This window comes from Xyrauchen texanus, chromosome 33, assembly GCF_025860055.1.
Source record: "Xyrauchen texanus isolate HMW12.3.18 chromosome 33, RBS_HiC_50CHRs, whole genome shotgun sequence".
NCBI lineage: Eukaryota > Metazoa > Chordata > Actinopteri > Cypriniformes > Catostomidae > Xyrauchen > Xyrauchen texanus.
The window spans coordinates 21,495,544-21,521,824 of record NC_068308.1 but is presented as its reverse complement, the minus strand read 5'-3'; the positions used below and the strand labels follow the sequence as shown (position 1 = coordinate 21,521,824).

General features: G+C 37.7%; 1 protein-coding gene across 9 annotated transcripts in view; it reads right to left on the bottom strand.

Annotated features, from left to right (window-relative positions):
- The window catches only part of LOC127626650 (actin-binding LIM protein 2-like), an 88,218-nt gene that overhangs the window by 14,523 nt on the left and 47,414 nt on the right, over positions 1-26,281 (bottom strand). For 3 of the 9 annotated variants that reach the window (XR_007968478.1, XR_007968477.1, XR_007968480.1), the window contains exons 6-14: positions 25,214-25,307; positions 18,591-18,678; positions 11,478-11,536; positions 11,079-11,129; positions 10,142-10,219; positions 7,806-7,949; positions 7,384-7,416; positions 6,915-7,032; positions 5,736-5,969 (exon numbers count right to left, since the gene is read on the bottom strand). Coding sequence is in view for 1 of the 9 variants with exons in the window: in XM_052102625.1 (XP_051958585.1) it covers positions 5,736-5,969; positions 6,915-7,032; positions 7,384-7,416; positions 7,806-7,949; positions 10,142-10,219; positions 11,478-11,536; positions 18,591-18,678; positions 25,214-25,307 (848 nt within the window). In the remaining 8 variants the exon portion in view is untranslated. Of the gene's footprint in view, positions 1-4,755; positions 4,837-5,735; positions 5,970-6,914; positions 7,033-7,383; positions 7,417-7,805; positions 7,950-10,141; positions 10,220-11,078; positions 11,130-11,477; positions 11,537-18,590; positions 18,679-25,213; positions 25,308-26,281 lie in introns of all 9 variants that reach the window. The other 6 variants (XR_007968482.1, XR_007968479.1, XR_007968483.1 and 3 more) reach the window with 6 other exon arrangements.

The window sequence follows — 26,281 nt, the reverse complement described above, 5'->3', positions numbered from 1 at the left end:
TATTTTATGTGACCGACATATGTAACATTTAGTTTGTAACAATTTTGTATTCAGTTTGTACTCTTTGTATTGACCTAAGAGGTCAATCTGTGACCTGTTTTGATTTTCTACAGGTGCGAAGTGTTTCATCATATGAATATGCATTGTCAGTGTTCACCAAATCTCCTGTGTTCACATGCGTGTGAATGGAGACAAAGTGACTGCACCTTAAGTTTCTTAGCTTGAGTGGCTCAGAGAGAAAAGAGACAGCATATACTGTCACAGGCAGGCTGAACAGTGAAGTTTAGATTAGCATCTTCAGGAGAAGAGAATAAATATTGATAATCACACGCTATTATCAAGCTGAGACAGAGAGTAAAGGAGAGGGAGAGAGAGCATCTTTGTTTCAGCTGTACATACAGTTGAAGTCAGAAGTTAACCTGCACTTAGGTTGAAATCATTAAAACAAATTTTTTAACCACTCTACAGATTTTATATTAGCAAATTATAATTTTGGCAATTTGTTTATGACATCTGCTTTGTGCATGACACAAGTCATTTTTCCAACAATTGTTTATGGACAGATTGTTTCACTTTTAATTGACTGTATCACAATTCCAATATATCAGAAGTTTACATACACTGAGATAACTGTGCCTTTAAGCAGCTTGGAAAATTCCAGAAACTGATGTTAAGCCTTTAGACAATTAGCCAGTTAGCTTCTGATAAGAGGTGTACTGAACTGGAGGTGAACCTGTGGATGTATTTTAAGGCCTGCCTTCAATCTCAGTGCCTCTTTGCTTGACATAATGGGAAAATCTAAAGAAATCATCCAAGACATCAGAAAACAACATTGTGGACCCTCAAAAATCTGGTTCATCCTTAAGAGCAATTTACAAATGCCTGAACTGCCACATTCATCTGTACAAACAAAAGTACACAAGTATAAACACCACGGGATTATACTGCTCAGGAAAGAGACACATTCTGTCTCCTAGAGATGAACATAGTTTGGTGCAAAAAGTGAAGATCAATCCCAGAACAACAACAAAGGAACTTGTGAAGATGCTGGAGTAAACAGGTAGACAAGTATGTATATCCACAGCAAAACAAGTCCTATATCGACATAGCCTGAAAGGCTGCTCAGCGAGGAAGAAGCAACTGCTCCAAAACTGCCATAAATAGGCAGACTACAGTTTGCAAGTGAACATGGGGACAAATATCTTACTTTTTGGTGAAATGTCCTCCGGTCTAATGAAACAAAAATGTAACTGTTTGGCCATAATGACCATCATTATGTTTTGAGAAAAAAGGGTGAGACTTGCAAGCTGAAGAACATCATCCCAAATATTAAGCACGGGGGTGGCAGCATCATATTGTGGGGGTGCTTTTCTGCAGGAGGTACTGATGCACTTCACAAAATAGATGGCATCATGAGAAAAGAAAATTATGTGGATATATTGAATCAAAATCTCAAGACATCAACCAGGAAGTTAAAACTTGGTCACAAATGGGTCTTCCAAATGGACAATGACCCCAAGTACACCTCCAAAGTTGTGGCAAAATGGCTCAAAGACAACAAAGTCATGGTATTGTAGGGCCATCACAAAGCCCTGACCTCAATCCGATAAAACAATTGTGGGTAGAACTAAAAAAGCAAGGAGACCTAAAACCTGACTCAGTAACACCAGTTCTGTCTGTAGGAATGGGCCAACATTTATTGTGACAGCAAATTATTGTGAGAAGCTTGTGGAAGGCTACCCAAAAATATACATTTTTTAAAGAAATGCTACCAAATACTAACAAAGTGTATGTAAACTTCAGACCCACTGGGAATGTGATGAAAGAAATAAAGCTGATATAATTCATTTTCTCTACTATTATTCTGACATTTCACATTCATAAAATAAAGTAGTGATCCTAACTGACCTAAGACAACGAATGTTTCCTTCGATTAAATGTCAGGAATTGTGAAAAACTGAGTTAAAATGTATTTGGCTAAGGTGTATGTAAACTTCTGACTTCAACTGTAATTGTATTCATTGTATATGTGAGCTGGAACAATTTTGCAATTTGAGAGCATGTACATGAAGTCATTTGCTAATCAGTTATCTCTTTCTCTTTCTCTGTCTCCTTTTTCTTTTTCCTTTTCTACATCACACACAAACACACACACTTGCAACGTTCCTTCAGACACATGCACACACCATTAAACACACAAAGTGCTGTTAGTGAAATTTCACCCAGTTTTAGGAAAAAAAGTCCAAACATCTGGAGCTGGGAGAGTAGGAAAGTGTCATAAAATACACCAAATACACAAATCACAACACTGGAGCACATTGTGGAGTATGAAGATTTATAGTCTTCATCTCAAGGCTCTCCATTACTGGATGTCTTAATTCATCATGTACTTTTTTATTATTTATTAGGGATAATTCACAAAATGAGAATTATGTCAATATTTACTCACCCTCATGTTGTTTCAAACCTGTCGCAATTTTTTTTTTCTTTCATTAAATCCAAACAGAAATGTTAGGCAGAATGTCAGTCTCTGTCACCATTCACTTTCATTACATCTTTTTTCCATATTTCTTATTTTTATATATATTTCATATATCTTATATCCATCATTCCAAGTGGATCATGACTGTCAGTTTGCCTAACATCTCCTATTATTTTCCAAGGAAGAGAGAAAGTCATACTGGTTTAGAACATCACAAGAGTGAGTAAATGATGACAGAATTGTCATTGTTGGGTGAACTATTCCTTTGACCAATAGCCAAATAGCTAATTAATTCATGTTTTTAGCAAACTTGCATTCAGGTGTTTCACTCAGAAATGTACAACATTACAGAAGTAAAATGTGTTTTGAATTTCACGTTGACTTAAAAGAAATTAAAAAAGAAACACAGCAGTCTCTATATGATCACTGTATTGTGTGTTGAATTCATATTAGCCCTGCTTGCACTGATGCAGCATGTTGCATCTGCAGTTTTCTTTGTTATTCCTACAGTCCCATGCACATGTATTTCATCCCTTACACATGTTCAGACAATTAATAGACTTAAATGTTTAATTATAATTTCATATATCTTAAATAGGAACCACACTCACTTGGCTACACTACAAGATCGAGGCAGCCATGTGCTGACTTCAAATTGAAAGGGAGACCTTATTATGTGTGTCCTTAACCCATAAGAGGTCAATTAGACAGCTAAGTGAATCATAAAGAACACACTCCAAACACAACCTCAATGCACTCAAAAGGTTGGCCTGGGATTGCACAGGGCCGAGGTTTATGCTGCTGCGTCTGGCAAACCGACACAAAATTACAGCTCCACTGCAGCTTTACCCCTTTAATTTTCCCCTGTGAACTTCATTCCCGCTCGCTCTACTTCTGGCAGAGAAACCACAAAACAGAAAGCTCTAGCGTGATTTACTAAATATAAAGATTTTCTATTCCTGCTTTCTATCATCTTTTGCTCTTCTTCTCAGACACCAGAACAACATACAATGAAGTGGTCCATGGCAAAGACTTACTGTATAGCTTTATATGTCTCCCAGTATCACCTCCCCAGAGATGCTCAAATTTGTAATGTCACATTCGTGGACAAGTTAATATACTCCAATATATTCTAGTTTCCCCATTCACACCTGGATTTACCAGGTATTTTCAGTGATCGAATCACAACTGGATAGCACTTGACCACATTTAAAGTCAGGTGTAAATGCACCCGAGATGCATCGTGAACGGATTATGAGTGGATCACTGAAACCATATATGTGGTGGTTTGGGACCAGATTCGGAGTTGTAAATGCTAGTGCGTTTTTTTTTATCAGCATACCATTACATAAGTAATATAGGTCAAACTTTACGGTAAGGTTGTACTCGTTAACATTAGGTATATACATTGACATGAGGTTACCATAACCTAACAATGAATAATACTTTTACAGCACATACTAAGCTTGGTTTATTTCAACATATGCTAATCATTTTTTTAAAAGTTGTATATGTTAACATTAGTTAAGGCATTATGAATTAAAGTGAACTAACCAAGAACAATTGTATTTACATAGTGTAAATTAACATGAATCAATAAATACTAAAATAAAAAAATTGGTTATGATATCTAATCTATTATCTATTAATGATAACAAATGGAACCTTATTGTAAAGTGTTACTGTACTATGTACTGTACGTTCCATTTTCCATTTTGAGTGGTAAGTGAAATCAAATCACTATCCGATCACAATGGATACTCTCAGAAATGCAAGGTGTAAATGCAATCCAGCAAAAGAAGATCTACATTTTATCCGGATACATTATGCATGTTAATATCAGGTCTAAATTGGGTCAAAATGAAGCTATATACATATCTCCATCTGCAAATGATTGCTAGTCTAAGCGAGAACTCTTTTAAATCAATGATGGAGAGTTTGAAAACATGTTAAGCTAAAACATTTCAATAAATAAGAGAAATGAGAGCAGATGAAGCACAACATCAACTACCACAAATAAATGCAGATTGATGCTCACCACCAATGATCACATTTGTCTTTATGCATAAATGACTGTTTTTTATAATGAAAATCCACATTTTCCATGCAATACCAATTCACGTACAAACTCTCAATAAACACAATAACAGCAAGCATAAAAAACAGAGTGGTCCAAATACTGAAACTTGCAGTACACCAACAATCCCAAGCCACTGTAATAAACTGGTGATTCACAGTAAAGATAGACCAAGACCAGAGGGTCTAAGGTTTACCGTGAGAAGGCAAACTGAGGTGCAGGGCTGTCCTAGGCCTACTCTCACACTTTGCCTCTTGATAGACTCCTGTTTCAATTCCTGTTCAGGAAATGTGGATGAAGGATAAGGTAGTGATTTCATATGTGCTGAGATCCAATACCAAAAGCACAGGGCCCATAATTAACATTTGTTAAGTGCCAAATGCAAATAAAAATTGGCTTTGGCGAGCAAATAAAATGGGGTTACTTGCCACTTGGTTAGTGACTTAATAGGAACTGCAACATTACATTGTATAGATCTAATTGTTTCTTACGACTTTTAACTGTAGAAGAAAATTTCATCAGAAATGTATATCGGATGTCTAAAGCTTTATTTTTCCCCAGAACTCAATAAGGCAAAACATATGTGGAATATTCCTTAATTAGATATTTTGTTAATATAATAAATATAGGCATAGACTACGGTATATTATGCTGCGAGCGTCTCAGTGACAAGTGGCAAGTGTTGGAGAATAAATGACAAAAATTACAAGTCATTATTTGTTTTTGAATATTGGTTTTGTAAACTAATAATGAAATAACAAGTCGTTTTATGTTTTACTGATTTTGAATTCCTAGTTGAATATGAAATGAACAAATGATACACGGATTTCATAGGGACAATTTCTTTTCTTTTTTTTTTATACAAATAATTCAAAACATTTTAAGGGCTGTACATTTCCTCAATTAACCAGCCATTGGCAGGTGTTGCAAAAAGTTAATTTAGGAACCTGCAACAACAGGAACCTCATGCAGTTGTGACATTAGTTGTGTTATAACACACACATTGCAAAATTCTTAAAATTCTTCATAATATCACGGGGAAGTCTATCAAATAGCCAATCTATCACCTATCAAATATTCCAGCCACACGCATCAGTGCATTGCATTAAAGTTCACACAAGTGCAGCATGTGATGGATTGTTACTAAGCAAAAGTCTGCAGGCAGAGCTGTGCTACCTCTGAAGTAAGGGATGTAGTTGTGATGTTGAAGCATGGCTAGGGTGGTAGGGTTGAGTGGCAGGGCCACACCACTGTTCCCTGCCAGTGGAGTGTTTCGACCACTGCTGCTGTACAAAGGTAGTGGGGAGGACTCTCTGGTAATACCATGGGCGCTATTCCTACCCGAAGTTGGTACAGTCAACATGTTGGAATAGTCTGGATGGGTGGTATATTTGATGCTCATGTATTGCTCTGAGCAAGAAATACCAACCAGACAGGAAAAAATGGAAGTAATATGAGATCAGCACCTATGCTAAAAAACATATATCTTTTTTTAATTAAAGTACTTTGATCAGAAAATCATTTTAGAGCTGCTGTAAAGATGGTAATATGAAACAGCCTGTATCAAATCAGTTTACTGTGTTTCATTATGTAATTTTAGAATGCAACACGTTGTGTGATAGTGTAGAACAGTGGTTCTCAACTGGTTTTGCTTCAGGACCCATATTTTACTTTGGACACCAAAGTAATCCAATGTAACCTGAACTTAATACATTCATTTTGTTAATGGTTTTCAAGGATGAGGGCATGTTATGCAACCTTTCCATGTTGGCAACTACCTAATTTGTCTACACTGTAAAAAGTGTTAACCTGCAGTTGTTACCTTTAGCAGCTATAGCTACCTGATCTGAGCATTGAAATGAGATTTGTTAGTGTAACCTAATGTATTCAAGTTGATTCAGTGACGTTAAATAATATTTCTTAATATTGACTTGAATTAAGCCAGTTCATTTACATTTTTTAGGTTAACTTTTTTCAGTGTAGCATCTATCTAGTGATAAATGAATTTGTGACAAGATACTGTAGAATTTGATGGGATGTCCAGCCTTTAACATCAACAACAAAAGAAAGGGGAGTATTTTCTTCTTATTGAAAGTTGCAAATACTATTTATTTGGCTATCCTACTGGTGTATGAATATACAGTATGGCTAGATGTATTATATTATTTGCATTTAGCATTGATTTTTCAATGCTGTCCGCAACTCAATTAGAACAGTTGAGAACCACTGGTATAGAGAGCAAAACAATAAATGTTTAAAGATCCACCCAGTTTACTGAAAAGACTTAAAGATAATTTAACAATTAACTTGTGCTCCTGACTGAGTGGCCATGTGAGCATATAAGTGGAGGGATACCTGGTCTGCTGTAGGTTTGTGGTGAGCGGGAAGGGGTATAACGGCCATAACCCCCTAAAGAGCTGTTGGAGCTGGGGCTGGAGGGCCTCCACTGGTGAGGAGACTTTTCCCCATCTCCCTAGAAACAAGGAGGCAGCATTTCAGTCTGAGCTTGCAAGTAAATAACTTGAGACAATAAATGAAGTTAAATGGTGATCAGTATGGTACTATGGCACACAGGAGGAGACTATCGGCCTGGAAAAGAAACACGGACATGACTAATCCAATAATCAGTCTTATATCTCTTAACTGCTATCAGACTGATCATTGAGGGAGTATACAACACATTTTTCGAGCTAACTGAAGATGATTGAAAACATATGACACAATGCTGCTCATGTAACCAAACCACAACAACCTATCACAAAACTGAGTAAGAACACAAGGAAACAACAATAGGGCATGGTCCTTCATGTAAACTCTACTGTACCTCAGTTGGAGTAGGTGTATGTTGCTGGGGTGACTGTAAACAAAGAAAGCAAATGAGTAAGATGGTCTGGAATGCCATGCTAAATATGTTCATGAAAAAACAATGGAGTTTTCTTCCAAAGTTGCTCTGCATCACTGAAACTACTGTAATCAATGAGTTAGTAAAACTATGCTTTTTGGACAAGACTTGCTGGAGTAATACTCAATGATGATGATTAGAGATAAAAGATGCTTAGATTTGAAAATGACATGGTTGTAGCAACACATATAGTAAGTACACACATGCTCTAGGTGTTGTATTATGCTATATTTTGCTTTGTTCTTTCAGGTCACCTGTAAAGTGTAAGAACTGTAAGAGAGAAACACCAAATCAAAGACATATGTAAGTTACTCCCACTTATATGTGAGGGTGTGTGTTTGTACCTCTCCAAAAGTTCTGTCCTCCACAGGGTAGCTCACATAAGGTGAATATGAGAGCATATCAGGTCTGTCAATGTTGTAGATTGCTTTGATTTTAGGAAGAGCAGCCAGATCCTTGTAGTCCAGATGTTCATCACCCAGTTTTGCCTTTAGATAAAGTGGTCAAACAAGCAGACATCAGAAAAAAACATTATGGTATAAATGTGTTCTCCATGCATGTTACCTTGTGTTTTGCTGCCTCCTGGTGGCAAACTCATAAAAATTAAAGTAGTAATAAGATTTATTATAAAGCAGTGGTTCTCAGCGAGTGGGTAGCGACCCAAAGTGTGTCTGTTACTGGCAAGAAAAAATGGCATTTTATTATTTGCATTTAGCTAATCACATAGCAAATTAATAGGCTTATAAACTTTTAAAAGGGAAGAGAAAGCAATTTATTTTTGTATTGACATCAAATGCCATGCTTCCAGCCGCTACAGTATTTTGGAGCAAATGCACCTGTCACTAGACAAATTAGGCAAAAAAGGCCAACATGGTCAGGTTGTGTAACATCTTTGAAAACCATATACAAAACTACATTTCAGTGTAGTATGCAAAACATGACAATTCTCAGAATGATTTAGCAAGTTAATATGGGCATGTCATATTTATAGGATTTCAGCTTGGCAGACTAGATCTGAAAAGTGAGTACGAAGACTTGTTACTATTAGAACATGCACAGACATACTGGGGCAGATTCACTAAACAGCTGCGCGACAACACTTTTCTGCTTGGTATTTAAGCACAAATACCTGCATCTTATTCACTAGCCACCTGTAATCACGTTTAGCGGGTGCAATCAGCGCTGACATTGCACTGCGACTGAAGTCATTGTCATTCTTTTCTGTGCAAACACAGCTCCTTTCTATGTAAATTAGAGCGCAATTTACATCATGCTATTACGCCAAATGAAAATAGGTGGTAAAATACATTTTATTTTAAAGAGATGATTGAACATTTTCAACAGATCCATTCATCAGATATTAATCAAATAATCATCAAATGATGTTGAATAACATTGTAACCTGGCATATATCCAGATGCGTGTGTCGTCAAGCGCACATTCTGCATATTTAAGAGATGATCCAGGTGATCAAAGTGATGCTGTTCAGTCTCGGCAGGATGGGTTAAATACAGTGGTCTGTGGCTTCCTCGGCTATATTGCACTCAGAATCGGCCTGTGAGATCAGAATTGTGCGAGCAAATTGCGTTCGGCAGCGATTTTGTGGGCGCATTTGAGCCGTTGCATTATCTGCATAATTAGTTTAGTGAATCGGGCGCTACGAGCACAGTTAGCACATGTAAAAAACAGCGCTTTATCAGGCGCAATTCATTCTTGGTGAATCTGCCCCACTGTGTTTAGCATGTGGCCATGCTGTTGCTGCACAATAAGACATGCATACAATCACAACTTAACTGATCTAGACAGTGCAGCTGGGGAGGAGGAGGGTTTCAGAAAAAAATAACATTTGCAGAGTGCTTCAGCAAAACATTTTTATATGCAAAACTGAGCAATTAAACAAAGTTAAACAAAGAGAGGATACACAAGTTAATTGGCTAAATGATTGCATGTCAAAGGACCTATCAGTTTACACCATGCTAGCTGATTGGCTAAACAACTCACATGTGAGCTAACCGATTGGCTAACAGATTACAAGTTCAAAGAACCTGACTGAACTTAAAGTCATTAAGTGAGTTTACATGCAATAAGGGCAAACATGGTTTGTGCTGACCAAAATGGTTTGTACAGAGAATAAATGGCTTTGGGGAGCAGGAAACCACTAAAATCGATACATTAAGAACATTTAGAAACCAAGCACTTAAACTACAAAGACAGCATAAAACTAATCAGTTTCAGTTTTCAGTAGTGTCCTAATCATTTGCATAATGAGCCTATACACAGTTCAAGGTAATAGTAATCAATTTCAATATTAGATTTTAAAGCACATTTTAAATTTGTAATGTTACAATTGGTATGATTAACACTTTTGTTAGGTTGCCACTTGATGTCTCATTTAAATCAAAACCAGTTGAGAGCCACTGCTTTATAGGGGGCCTCAAGATGACTTAAAATAATTTAGAATAAGGTTTATTACAATTATTTGATTAAAAACAGCAAAGAAATCAAGATTATTATGTAAACTGACTGACATTATATTTCTCACTCTGGTGAAAATGCACAGCTAAGCGCTCCTTTCTGAGTGAGAGGAGGGCCTGTGAATATTATCTTGGTTAGCCTTGGAGTCAAAAGGTTTGAGAACCACAGCTTTACAATTTGGAATAATTTTCAGATATGCACTTACATAGATAACTCTGCTAGGGGAGCCTGATGCACTGGAGGCAGGAGCAGAGGTGATGCTCTCAGAAGAGGTTCTGGTCACCTGAAAACAAAAACCAAGTGAGGAAAACAAATAAAAAGACACTAAAACCTAAGAGTACAACAAACAAAAGGAAAAACATTGTAAAGTTCTAGTTCTTTTTTTTTTTTCCAAGTAAATTCATACCCCTGTATCAAGTGACTATCAATCATGTTATGTAATAAGCCTGTGAGCAGGCCCACACAGAATCTGCACCTGAAGAACAGATTTCTACATATTTTAAACACACATACCGTAATTCTCAAGTTCTAAATACACAAAAATGTCTGCAATTTCCATCTGGGCCCAGCCATGAGTGAATATAGAACAATTGAAATGTGGATTTTACTACGGATTTGATGTAATAATAGTAAATTAATATGTTAATTAATACTTCAAACTGGTTATGAACTATACAGAAAATCTGAAAATTAGATCAAGATTTGCCAACAAAAGCAATGCTTGTTTCACTGTTTTGCCAAACACTGCATGTTGTAGGACAGAGGATGGATTACTTGAAGTTACTTGTCATAAAGGGAAAAAGTCACTTTAAAAACAGCAACAAACATCAAGCAAAATACATCAGAAAGTCTAGAGTTGAGAGACGTCTTGCATATTATGAAAGATTGGCCAATTCATTAGTAATGCATTTATGGCTTATCAGTGTTTATTTATACCCATGGACTAGTCATAATCAGCCCACAGCCTCTGTACCTATTCTTTGACTCCTGATTACTTAATCAGGATTGGGTGGGTGTGTCGGAAACCTGGTGGTTGCCTGGCAGGCCCAGTTTGGACCTCAAAATGAGCATTGTATTATTAAAGCTGAAAGCAGGTTGGGAGGTAAGCCCATGCAGAGGATGAGGGACCACATATCACAAACCTGCTCAGGTACATTTGAATGGAGGTCATTGAGCTGAATCCGCACCTGTTTCTGCAGGGAAAGGGTTATTACAGTGAACGCCTACCACATACTGCATTTTACTTAAGTTGCAGGTTGGCATCTAGCTTGGTATTTCAGAGCATGTCAGGCATCTAAATCAGTAACATGCACTCATTGTCATTTAACAACAGCACTGTCAATTTAAAATGCCTTTGTGTAAATAAGGATGAGCTATTATTAAATTCAACAGCTGTGCTGACTGTCATTCTTAGGGGCTGTCACTGATTCTAGTTGCTATGAAAAATATTAATTATTTTTAGACTTTGGGCTTTAAAGACATCCATGCTTCAGAGTCTCTATAGTACTCCAGTCCCAATCTTCAAGTTTGTTTATTTTTACCTTACTCTTTTCCTCCATACGTGCTGCATGTCTGCATGGAGGATGCCAGATGGAAGAACCTGTGAAAGAGAAATATAAAAATAACTCATAATATAAAATATATATATTTATCTCACATTTCCCTGCATTTTCTATGTAGTTTATTAAAATGAGCTAATGCTATCACAATTGTTGAACTTAATTTGCATTGCATGCAATCAATTTAACTTGAATAAATGGAAGTTTTCTTAATCCATTGGCATTGGGACTACATGAATAATGTTTATTGGCCATAACCAGATGAATGGAAATCCAGGTCCAGATGGACACAGACACATTGTAAAGCGATTTGAGCATAATATTTTTAATTTAACATCATTGATGTATTAAGCTGTTCTCTACTAACTGACAAACTAACTTACTTAATAGCAAATGTCTGGTAGAAATCCAAAAATTATAAAATGAAATATTTTTTATACTGTTTTAGTGTAGTGTGACACCATCTGATACACTGCGTGGTGGTGCACGTGTAGGCGACATAAATTAAACGTGCTGTAAGTGATTTGTTTTTGGAATGGTATGCAGAAAATAATCATACTCCCTGAAAGATATCACAGAAATAAGTGTCCTGAGATATCTCACCACACAATGTGTCTGCAGTCTTTGATGCTTTTGCCTATCAATCATTTTGTGCATTCTCATTGTGGTAGGGCTGAACGATTACCAGAAATAAAATCGAAATCGCGATTTGACCCAGTGCGATTTTCAAACCATGAGGGCTTCGATTTTATTAAATAAATAAATAAATAGTCTTAACGAGCTGCCCGCTGTGCTGCGTCTATGTGCACGGCTGTTTTGTCTGTAGTGTGTAGTGCTTTCTTAAAGACATGTAAGCTGGATCATTGCATTACACAAGTGGTTTCAGAGTGGTTCTGTGCTCCATACACACAAACTCTATCTATCTGGTGCCCTGAGTGACAGCTGTGCTCTGAGTTCAGTTAGGTGTGCTAACATGCACTGAGTGCATTATTTAAAGCACCCCAGATTTACTTTAATTGCACATTTGTGTAATTTCACATACCTCTATGTTTGCTCGCTGTAATTTACTATACATATTTAAAATAACCCCTTGAGAGTGGGTTTTTGTTGACAGCAAGGCAGATGAGAGCATATCACTGCATTAAAAGGCTGTTGTCAACTCAACTATTTCTCATGGGAAGTAGCCAAAGGCTCGCTGAAATGTCACTTAAAGTAGCTAAATCACGTGATGACAACATTTATTACATAAGACGTCAAATTTACATATGTAAATGAATTGGAGTAAAGAGCTACATCAATTCTTTAAAGGCATAGAACTGATGAACTAATTGAACTAATGATTTAACAATTAGTATTGAAGTACTAATCATTTAACTATCACTAATTGAACTTGTCAAACATTCAGACAGTGAGGATTTCTGTTTATTTATTTTGTTTTGTGATTAAACTGCATCATTGAACCAAGTCCAAAATTAACCTATCAAAAGAAACTAGGGTAGGTGGTGGTGTAGTGTTTGGGATTTTTTTTTATTATTTATTTTTAAACATGGATCTATAGTATATTCCTTATAATGCCTCACATGGAGCTGTTTTGGAGATAATATGTAATATATCTTTTATTTATTTTTTTACATATCTATATGATGCTGAACCATCAGTGCGTATTACTTGTGACAATGACTTTATGACAGTGTCACCTCATCCGTTCATATCTCTTATCTCTATAATTTATTATAGATCAAGGGTTCATATCCATTCTCCCTCTCTTTCTTTCTCTCACCCTACTAGATAATTTCTCAAAGCTCTTCTATCGCTGTAGGCTGACTTTTCTTTTCTAAATGGAGAGCAGGCACATGAACTGAAGTTGAGATTGTCGCAACAAATACCAACAACATGTAAGCTTGTCAGTCATTCGATTTATAGAACATCCATATGTACATAAATCCAACTCATGATGGCATTCGGGTCAGTCATATTACTTGAAAGACAATGAGACATTATTCACGATAGAGATTATGTTTTTTGTGTGTGCCGAATGATGTGGAAGAATGTTGCTAAAGCAGACTAGTACAAAAGTTTTACTCGCTAAAGGGGTCAAAAAGTTGCTAAATCTAAATTGCTAAGTTGGCAACACTGCTAACAACATAAACTTCAGTCCTTTCAGTTTTCAAAATAAAAGCTTCCACCGAAATAAAGGCTTGAGGGTTTACCAGTGTTATGGATCAACTGGGGATCGTGTTAACTGGAGATGTATTTTCAGCAGATTCGTACAATGTGAATTGACAAGTAGCCAAGAGAAGGTGTTTTGCGCATCATAAAACATTTTTGGTATCATTAATAAGCGTTGTATGATCGATGTCTGTTCCAATTAATTTGACCTGGTCTAGGGGTAGTGTGTTTGTTAACCATGCATACAGACCTGGGTTCAATTTCCTGTGAGTATCTGCATTTTTATTTCAATTGTTATAATAGCATATTTTATTTTTCAAAGGTTCTGTGCATGACAGTGTTGTACAGGTCCTTCTCAAAAAATTAGCATATTGTGATAAAGGTCATTATTTTCCATAATGTAATGATAAAAATTAAACTTTCATATATTTTAGATTCATTGCACACCAACTGAAATATTTCAGGTCTTTTATTGTTTTAATACTGATGATTTTGGCATACAGCTCATGAAAACCCAAAATTCCTATCTCAAAAAATTAGCATATTTCATCCGACCAATAAAAGAAGTGTTTTTAATACAAAAAAAAAAAAAAATCAACCTTCAAATTATGTTCAGTTATGCACTCAATACTTGGTCGGGAATCCTTTTGCAGAAATGACTGCTTCAATGCGGCGTGGCATGGAGGCAATCAGCCTGTGGCACTGCTGAGGTGTTATGGAGGCCCAGGATGCTTCGATAGCGGCCTTAAGCTCATCCAGAGTGTTGGGTCTTGCGTCTCTCAACTTTCTCTTCACAATATCCCACAGATTCTCTATGGGGTTCAGGTCAGGAGAGTTGGCAGGCCAATTGAGCACAGTAATACCATGGTCAGTAAACCATTTACCAGTGGTTTTGGCACTGTGAGCAGTTGCCAGGTCGTGCTGAAAAATGAAATCTTCATCTCCATAAAGCTTTTCAGCAGATGGAAGCATGAAGTGCTCCAAAATCTCCTGATAGCTAGCTGCATTGACCCTGCCCTTGATAAAACACAGTGGACCAACACCAGCAGCTGACATGGCACCCCAGACCATCACTGACTGTGGGTACTTGACACTGGACTTCAGGCATTTTGGCATTTCCTTCTCCCCAGTCTTCCTCCAGACTCTGGCACCTTGATTTCTGAATGACATGCAAAATTTGCTTTCATCCGAAAAAAGTACTTTTGACCACTGAGCAACAGTCCAGTGCTGCTTCTCTGTAGCCACTGGTTCAAAAGTGGCTTGACCTGGTGAATGCGGCACCTGTAGCCCATTTCCTGCACACGCCTGTGCACGGTGGCTCTGGATGTTTCTACTCCAGACTCAGTCCACTGCTTCGGCAGGTCCCCCAAGGTCTGGAATCGGTCCTTCTCCACAATCTTCCTCAGGGTTCGGTCACCTCTTCTCGTTGTGCAGCGTTTTTTGCCACACTTTTTCCTTCCCACAGACTTCCCACTGAGGTGCCTTGATACAGCACTCTGGGAACAGCCTATTTGTTCAGAAATTTCTTTCTGTGTCTTACCCTCTTGCTTGAGGGTGTCAATGATGGCCTTCTGGACAGCAGTCAGGTCGGCAGTCTTACCCATGATTGCGGTTTTGAGTAATGAAACAGGCTGGGAGTTTTTAAAAGCCTCAGGAATCTTTTGCAGGTGTTTAGAGTTAATTAGTTGATTCAGATGATTAGGTTAATAGCTTGTTTAGAGACCCTTTTCATGATATGCTAATTTTTTGAGATAGGAATTTTGGGTTTTCATGAGCTGTATGCCAAAATCATCAGTATTAAAACAATAAAAGACCTGAAATATTTCAGTTGGTGTGCAATGAATCTAAAATATATGAAAGTTTAATTTTTATCATTACATTATGGAAAATAATGAACTTTATCACAATATGCTAATTTTTTGAGAAGGACCTGTATGTTTATGACTACCCATGACACTGCCAAAAGATGATCTTTCAGAACAGTGCAATATTTTTGTTGGAGAGCAAGTACAAAGCCCAAATTGACCAATGGGTAAGAATAAATGGTAGGGATGGGCAGATCCATCCTAAAGTATCGATACTTCCGCTACTGATGTTGTATCAAAAACATCAATCCTCACACAAAAATATTGATTCTAATGTTTTATTATTTGGATACCATGAATATATATCATAAGCTTCAAAGTGAAATAAAAAGAATTAGGCTATATTAGCAAATACTTGTGCAGGATGGGAACTATTTCTTCTTTTGCTCATCTTAATGTGCATAAATGCTGAAAGACACAAACAGACGAGCACTTGAGGCCATTACAACTCTCGCTCAAAGAGGGAGCAGTGCCATGTTGAGGTTATGAGAGAAAAACATACTGAGAGATACTGCTTCTGGAGTAAATACACACTAAATAAAACCATATCTAAAGGTGACATTTATTATAATGTGTTTGTGTGACATGTATTACAAGTTTATTTAAATTAAAAGTTGTTAGAACTTTGATAATGTTGTTATATTAATAATATTAAACTAAAATGAACCATGGTTTCATGGTTAATTAAGAAATATTGTAATAACAATGGCTGTAGTAGTCATGTTTTTTTGTCAGAATCTATGGTTTTACTACAGTAATATTGTAGTAGTAACCATGGTTCATTTTGTGGTAACTAGGGTTTAACTAGATACCATGGCTACTGTAGTAAAACCATGGTTAATTTTTGTAAGGGTAAAAAAAACACAAGTCCAATAATTTTTTGTTGAAGCTTATAAATGTAAAAAAAAATAATGCCTTGAATTATGACTAAAATAATATTTGAAATGACCAATTTTATCCCAAGAAATTGAAAAAATTAATTTCATAGAGGTATCAGTAATGACGATATTGGACTTAATATTAATGGTATTGGATCGAAAAGAAAATAAGTGGTATCGCCCATCCCTAATAAATGGTACTCTGAGAAAGCATGCAAAAGTTCTTCAGAAACATAATGATTATGATTGTTAAGCAAAATCTTAAGATTTTCAATCTTAAATCTTAAAATTGTTTGACAATGTTAAAATTCTGTAAACTTTAGAAAATAAAGTTCACATTCCCTTTTATTTATTTAAAAACAATTATTGGTTTATTTAAAAAATATAATTGTGTCTGTGTATTTGATTTACCAATTTTTTCAATAGACCTGTTACAAATACATCATAATCTGCAGCAAAGCTACAAATTTGTCCTAACTGATCATGATTTGAACCTAGGTAGCTATGTTTACTGCCAGTATAACAGTATAACTAGACCAGTGTCCCATCAATAATTATTCATTCACTTTGTTATATTTAATGGTCAGAGAAAGTTACTCAAACTATTACAGATAATCAAGACATTATTCATTATAAAGAAATAAAAGCAATTGAAAGTATATTATTGGCACATATAATGACTATATGACGCTATAGTGTTTCAAATAAAAGACCTCCAAATGCGATTTACCGCTCTGACAAATGAAATTGCCAGTTCCCATTCAAACCAATGTCCCACGTCGGTTTAATAATCATACCAACCTTTTTTTAATAATGTACAAAACGTGATTTCTTTGCTCCTTGACAATTCACATTACAAACAAATCTGCTGAAAAGGCAAGTAAAATGATTCACGTGCACATCCCCAGTTAACACGATCCCCAGTTGATCCATAACACTGGCACTGCATAGTAAGTTAAGAGATTATTAAAGAAACAAATTACTATTAAATAATAATAATAATACATTATTATGGTAATAATGATAATAATTATTATACAATAATATATTTATATTAAAATTTCTTATGTTATCATTATTATTACTGCAAATATATAAAATTCAAGTTGACCTGGTTTAAAAAAAATAATGATGAAAAGTGATTGTGATTCTTTTTTTCACTCAAGTGTGAACAACTTTCTAGAACAGCATTTCCAGTTGGTAGTAAAGCATTGGCAAAACATCTTTTTATATATATATATATATATTTATATTTATCATATTGCAGTTCAAATTGCAATCGCAATTATTTTTCTAAATAATCGCAATTAGATTGTTTGTCCTAATTGTTCAGCCCTACATTGAGGCTTAAAGCCATATTCAGATTCATAATAGTTGTCAGATATGGGGACTTTTTAGCAACTGTTGTGTTTGACAACCTTGGGAACACACACCAATTCTGCTCTTCTGCACGGTGTCTACAGCACCTTTAAAATCCCAGTATACAAATACATATACAAATATAACTAAATGAATCAAGTTCATTCAACAAGACTAAAACAAATCTGAAACGAATAATTTTTGTTAAAAAGGCATAATTTGATTGCATGGAAAAGTTGTCCTAAAACTAATTAAGCTACCGGTAGCTGAACAGAGTTTTTTGTTTTATGAGTGTGGGGAGTTAGCACGTTAATATAAACTTTTATTCATAAACACAATCATTCATCACTTGAATGAGTCAGCATCTTTCATTTTATTGTCAGTCAGATTGAGAAAAGGCTCCTAACTGATCCTATTTCCTAAAACCTTGCCTACATCTGGCCATAAATCTCCTCTGACAGACTGCAGAGCTGTTAGTCTCTGTGGTAAATCACTGTGTAGGGTCTACGGTGAGGCTGCAGTATTTCTGCCACTAAGGTGGTACACAAGAGAAAGAATAAAACCACATTCAACCTATGATGTCAAATAAACCTTTTCTTCTTTCTAATTGCAGACACACTGACTATGGAATGTATTCGGGTCTTGCATGTGACTGAAGTGAGCTGTATAACACCATACAATTGTCCATTCCCTTATTATTAAAATATAAAAAAACAACCTGTGAACCTATACATGCATGCTCCGTAAATAAAACTACAGTAGATTCAGCATTAAAATAAATCAAACTCTTTGTCTCCATGTACATTTGATGAGATAGAACTAACCTTGCAGGTACATCTCCTCCCCCTCCCCAAACATCTGCTCACAACGTGCACATCTGGCACATGTGGGATGATAGTGTTTCTCTCCGGCCTGCAAAAGATAAACACAGCTCTGATTATAAAAGCAGTTACTAATGTGCCCAAATCATTCAAATTCATTGCTTTTGTCCAAAATGTAACTCTATCTCTATATAATGTTATATACTGGTTCCTAATGACCCAAATGACTATGGGCGAGGGTAACTGGATGACCAACAAATTTGTCTATTTCAGCAAGCCTCCTGATAATGTCATTAATTGGTCTATTCCCTAAATAATTCAACATGTCTAGGGGACACAGTAGAGGGACCAAGGACAGAGGCACTGGTGATTCAATGCTGCCATATTTTAATTCTAACAAGAAGTGGTGAAGGCCACATTATCTTTATTTGAAAGCTTTGCAAGAACACTATGTCAAAAATCAGAATGTCTTTGTGCAGCGAACCTTTTGTTTGAGTGGGCTAGAGGGGTGAAATCACAAAAACTGTCATAAATGTCTGGAATATAATAGAATATTGTACCTAATATAATTTTATGAAATCTAATGTAATCTAATCTAATTTAATATTCATAACATGATACGTTTTTATTTAAATTGTGAAGTACATTTGTAAAGTACAATTTTAAATATCTTAATGGTCATATAATATGCTATATATACAGTGCATCCGGAAAGTATTCACAGCACTTCACTTTTTCTACATTTTGTCATGTTACAGCCTTATTCCAAAATGGATTAAATTCATTATTTTACTCAAAATTCTACAAACAATATCCCATAATGACAATGTGAAAGACGTTTGTTTGAAATCTTTGCAAATGTATTAAAAATAAAAAACGAAAAAATCACATGTACATAAATTCATTAAAATCATTATGGGGTATTGTTTGTAGAATTCTGAGGAAAATAATGAATTTAATCGATTTTAATAAGGCTGTAACATAAATTGTGGAAAAGGCGAAGCACTGTGAATACTTTCCGGATGCACTGTATATATATATATATATATATATAGACAACGGGACAGATATCACGTGAGAAATTAATGTTATGGTCTACATTCTACATCAACATCAGAGTATAAAACAACTGTCACTCTGTACGATAACCTCCTCTATATAATCCTAAATTTTTCTCTGACTTTCAATTTAATGAATCTGAAGCTCAAGTCTTTTCCATTTCCTTGGGAGGTAAATTGTTCTAGTGTGTTCCACATACCCAGAGTGGAAATTTGTAAAATTAATTTAATCTTTTAGATTATCCTCAGGTTAATATCAGCCATATTTCATCAATCTTCATTAAGTCCTATGGGATTCAATTAGTTTTTCATTTTCTGAAATTTCATTATAATGTTCACACCCTTTTAGTGTTCAACACAGCTGTTTAATTTCATGTGCATCATAACTTGCTCTGGGAAATCCATGCAGTCAGGAAACCACACTCTTGATGCAACAACCAATACAATGCAATCTTGACGCAATTTGAACCCATGTTCAAATACATATTATCGTTAAATAAATAGATCTGATTCTAAAATGTTATTGGATGAGTCACATTTGAAGCTGTTGTAAAATGACTGTTTAATGTATACTAAATATCTGTGCATTGATCATTGGTATTATATTCCTGTTATCATAGTTTTATTAAAACAATAAGCCACTCGAGTGCATACTATAGTGATTTTACCACATGTAATGGGGTTTTAGGCACTGTGCTTTACAATGTGCCACTGAACACATTTTACCCCATGGTAAAATCACTATAACACATGGCCTCTTGTGGTTTATTGCTTTAATAAAAAAACATTGCCCCTTAATATCACATTACCACAATACCCCCGAAGCTGTCTAGGCTTGTAAAGTATCATTAATCTGGCAAGGTAAGAAGTTTTCTTGCTAACATCAGGATGCTTGTACCAACTAGTCTTCATTTTGTGTTAAAAATGTTGCTGAAGGCAAAGAAAATATACCAAGATATTGTTTTAGATTACTTCATTCATTTTATATCATCTCAAATATCTTGGCATGACTAAGTGTAATTTAATTCAATTCATAATTTGGCTGGGGACATGGAGTATGTCATACCTCAGGGTCTTTAATGCAGGTGTGTATTAGCCAAAAGACAGAAGCACTGTTGCACTTCTTAAGATGTCACACGGTGTACAAGAATACACGGCAATGCTAATGCTATAGTGAGTCACTATAGCAACAGTGTGCCACTCCTGACAAATAGCTGGCATAAACACACATACATTGCACAGATACACATATATCATGGGGATTTAAGGTACACAAAGCTGTAGATATTTAAAGGTGCACTCAGTAATTCCAATCCAATACACTTTTTGTAAAATTCTGCAAATATATCCTCACAGTCTGCTAGCTGTCCTTTCTGTGGGTGGGCTGAAAAAAATTCTAGTATTTGTGCACAGCCCTGACTCTGTAAATGGGACAAAACCAAAGTGGATTAGACCGATCCACACAACACTACCCCAGCCAATCAGCAACAGGGGATGGTTCTTGCGCATGCACAGGATGGTGGGTGGGGGCAGAGCAATAGGGAATTCATTAGAAGAGCGACGGCAGATCTGGCTGATGCGAAATTTCTTAACTCCAAGGAGAACAAGTGACTGAGAAACAGACCAAAAGAAAATGGTCAGACAAATATAAACTAAAAAAGAAGGATTATGATAAGTCGAGGGCTAGGAGCCGCGTCAACATTGGCGAGGCTTTTTTGCGGTGGAGAGACCTTCGAGAGGTAAAAGACATGAAGACGGATGCAGAAGTTGCTCTTTTTCTTCTCGATAGGTGGGTAACATGAATTTAGCTATGTTTCACAGAACACATACTGTATATGCTGTTGTTGTGATGTTAGATTTAGTAGCAGGATAGTTGTGAGTGTCTGGAGCTGGTGTGCCTGAAACCGTCTCGCATGCATGAATTTGGGGGGCGGAGCTTCCAAAGGAGCACTGAAGGGAGGGGTGTGTTTGTTTTGGCAGTTGAGTTCGAATATCAACAGTGTTTCTCATGAATCGCTTAGTGCACATTTAAGTACAGTTGAAGTCAGAAGTTTACATACACGTTCGCCAAATACATTTAAACTCAGTTTTTCACAATTCCTGACATTTAATCGTAGAAAACATTCCCTAGGATCAGTTAGGATCACTACTTTATTTTAAGAATGTGAAATGTCAGAATAATAGAAGAGAAAATTATTCATTTCAGATTTTATTTCTTTCATCACATTCCCAGTGGGTCAGTTTACATACACTTTGTTAGTATTTTGTAGCACTGCCTTAAATTGTTTAACTTGGGTCAAACATTTTGGGTAACCTTCCACAAGCTTCTCACAATAAGTTGCTGGAATTTTGGCCCATTCCTCCAGACAGAACTGGTGTTTTCAGATTGAGGTCAGGGCTTTGTGATGGCAACTCCAATACCATGACTTTGTTGTCTTAAAGCCATTTTGCCACAACTTTGGAGGTATACTTGGGGTCATTGTCCATTTTTGAAGACCCATTTGTGACTGAGGTTTAACTTCATGGCTGATGTCTTGAGATGTTGCTTCAATACAGCCACCTAATTTTCCTTCCTCATGATACCATCTATTTTGTGAAATGCACCAGTCCCTCCTGCAGCAAAGCACCCCCAAAACATGATGCTGCCACTCCCATGCTTCATGGTTGGGATGGTGTCCTTCGGCTTGAAAGCCTCACCCTTTTTCCTCCAAACATAATGATGATCATTATGGCCAAAAATTTCCATTTTGTTCCATCAGACCAGAGGACATTTCTCCAAAAATATATTTATACCCATGTGCACTTGAAAACTGTAGTCTGGCTTTTTTATGGTGGTTTTGGAGCAGTGGCTCTTCCTTGCTGAGCAGCCTTTCAGGTTATGTCGATATAGGACTTTATATATAGGTTTTACTGTGCATATAGATACTTGTCTACCTGTTTACTCCAGCATCTTCACAAGTTCCTTTGCTGTTGTTCTGGGATTGATTTGCACTTTTTGCACCAAACTATGTTCATCTTTAGGAGACAGAATGCATCTCCTTCCTGAGCAGTATGTTGGCTGTGTGGTCCCATGGTGTTTATACTTACTATTGTTTGTACAGATGAATGCAGTACCTTCAGGCATTTGAAAATTGCTCCCAAGGATGAACTAGACTTGTGGAGCTCCCCAATGTACTGCAGGAACTGCGCAGGCACTTAACCTCGCAGGTGACGCATGCCCCCCATCTCCAGGACCCCTTCCAGGACCAGGAAAGCTCCGAAGCACTCCTGAGATGTTTGACCCAGGCAGTCAGACGTTCGCTCCGGAGCTGGTAACAAGACCACTCCGTCCCCCGGTGGAGGGCCGGGAGGAGAATCCTTGTTTACATTATTTTTATTTGCCACACAGCCTTCGGGCTGCGGTACCCACATTCTCAATAAAAGAGTGATTTTCTCACTCCCTGGGTCATCCAGTCAGTGCGTGCCATTCTCATGGCACCCCGGCTCCAAAACTCTACTGTCCCGGCTCCCCAGACGCAGCTTCCTCACCTCCGGACCTGTGACTGCTCAGCCCCGGCAGGCCAGCGTTGATGAGTTCCGAAGACGCCTTTCCAGGACCTCTTTCTCAGTCTCTAATCTGCCGGAAGCGCGGAGCAAGGTAAGGTTCTTTGAGTCTTTTCTCAGCACCCAAGCCTCTGGATGCTCTTCTGCCTCCCGACGCGCTATTACCAGCTCCCTCCGCCACGAACCCATCACGCTGGTTGGCCCATCCCATTCGGCTACGCGATTCAGTTCGCCAGGCTCCAGCCTCGTTTCAGCGGTATTCGCTCCTCCTCTGTACGCGACAAGAAAGCCAGCACTTTATGGGCAGAGATCACGACTCTGCTTCTCAAGGACGCTATAGAGCCCATCCCTCCAGCCGAGATGAAGAAGGGTTTCTACAGCCCTTACTTCATCGTACCCAAAAAAGGTGGCGGGTTGCGACCAATCTAGGACTTGCGAGTTCTCAACACAAACTACCGTTCAAAATGCTCACGCAGAAACAGATTATAACCTGCATTCGACAGCTAGATTGGTTCGCGGCAGTAGACATGAAGGACGCATACTTCGACGTCTGAATCTTTCCTTGACACAGACCCTTCCTACGGTTCGCGTTCGACGGCCAGGCATATTAGTACAAGGCCCTCCCCTTCGGCCTGTCCCTACGGACGCGTTTCGAGACACGTTTCACCCAGAGGAGAGTGGAGGCTCCACCCCCAGGTGGTCCAGCTGATTTGGGACCGATTCGCCATGGCACAGATAGATCTCTTTGCCTCCCAGGACAACTCCCACTGCCCGATCTGGTACTCCCTGACAGAAGGCCCTCTTGGGACAGACGCTTTGGCACACAGCTGGCCCTGGGGGCTGTGCAAGTACGCATTTCCCCCAGTGAGCCTTCTTGCACTGGTGCTGTGCAAGATCAGGGAGGACGAGGCACAGGTCACCTTGGTGGTCCTTATTGGCCCGCCCGGGCCTGGTTCTCGGATCTTACATTCCTCGTGACAACACCTCCCTGGAAAATCCCCCTAAGGAAGGACCTTCTTTCTCAGGGACAGGGCACAAGCACCCAGACCTCTGGAACCTCCACGTCTGGCCCCTGGATGGGACGCAGAAGATCTGAGTGATCTACCACCTGCAGTCGTAGACATGATAAACCAAGCCAGAGCTCCCTGCACCAGGCAACTTTACATCCTGAAGTGGGGCTTGTTTGCAAATTGGTGTTCTTCCCGAGCCGAAAACACGCAGAGATGTGCAGTTCGGTCAGTGCTTTCATTCCTGCAGGAGAGGCTGGAGGGGAGGCTGTCCCCCTCCACCTTGAAGGTGTATGTAGCCGCTATCGCGACCCACCACGACGCAATAGATGACAAGTCCTTGGGTAAGCATGACTTGATTATCAGGTTCCTTAGAGGCGCCCGGAGACTGAACCATCCCCAGCCAAGCCTGTTCCCCTCAGTTGTCCTCTCGGGCCTTCAGAGACCCCCCTTTGAGCCTCTTGACTCATTTGAGCTCCAGGCCCTCTCCCTGAAGACGGCCCTCCTGATAGCGTTAGCCTCCATCAAGAGGGTTGGGAACCTGCAAGCGTTCTCTATCAGCGACACCTGCCTGGAGTTCGGTCCAACGACGAGAAGTGTGTGTGCTTGAAATTTTGATCAATAATGTTGTGGAGCTTCTTCTGTCTGAGTTTCAAATATGTCTATATTCGAGGGGCTGCAGGCTTTTAGCCAATCATAACAGTGGCCATTTATGTTGAAGTTTTAAGGAGGTGCTTAGGGCAAAACTGAGCATTTCAGACAGAGGGCCAAAGACTGGGTGAAAAATTATCAGATTTGAATAAATTATAACTGTTTTGGTGCAACAAAAAAAAACTTTACTAATATTATCAGTTGACCTCAGGGAAGACAATAAAATTATAAAAAAAAAACAGTACATCACAACCCCTTTAAGTAATGTCATCAATGTAATTAAGCCACCCATTCATCAACACAATCTTGCATCTATTAATGAAACCATTTAAAGATGACTGACTAGTAGTAAAGATTTTGTTTGAACCTCAAGTACTTTTCCGGTGATGTATTTTTTGCAGGTATCACACTGGATGCCGTACATGGCATGGTAGTCTGCTTCACAATAGGGGATCCCATCCCTGCAGAACAGCAAGACACATTAGGCTTTTACAAACATTAAATGTGATTAAATATACTTGAACTCACTACTTGAAATCTCTGTTTGCCCTTGGAATATAAACACTGATCTTTCATATATGTAAATATCAATAGTGATGAGTCATTGTAGATGGTTTTGCAGGCTCAAAATGTAATATTACTATAAAGTCAGATGAAACACACACTCAAGAATCCATTCACTCTAGGCATGGGAATCATTAGGAATTTAAAAATTCTGGTTTCAAATGCACTGGTTCCTTTAAGATTAGGAAGTCTTTTAGCACTTTTGAGGAAGCAAGCTCTTGAGTAAGCAAGGGGAATTAAATCCTGATTCAAACTGGTAGTACAAAAGACTGACCCTGATATGTGAGTCTTTTTGACTAATTCATTAAAAAGAACTGGAGAAAAATTACTTATTTGTTCACAAATCAGACAACACTGGTCTGATCATGCTGAATTTTTGTTGTTGTTGTGTTTGTCACAGCACTGTAGATTTAGTGTTGGCACAACTTATGAACCACAGTAATTTAGTACTACTTTTCAGAGTTATGCAGATGAATGCAGTAATGTAAGAACTCTTTACGGAACCAAATGTAATGGAAATAATTCTGGTATTTTCCACATAAGATTTCCATCTCTACTCCAAACACACACACACACACACACACACACACACACACACATGTTGTGTTTCCATGTTTTATGGGGACTTTCCATAGACATAATGGTTTTTATACTGTACAAACTTTATATTCTATCCCCTAAACCTAATCCTACCCATAAACCTAACCCTCACAGAAAACTTTCTGCATTTTTACATTTTCAAAAAACATAATTTAGTATGATTTATAAGCTGATTTCCTCATGGGGACCAACAAAATGTCCCCACAAGGTCAAAAATTTCGGGTTTTACTATCCTTATGGGGACATTTGGTCCCCACAAAGTGATAAATAC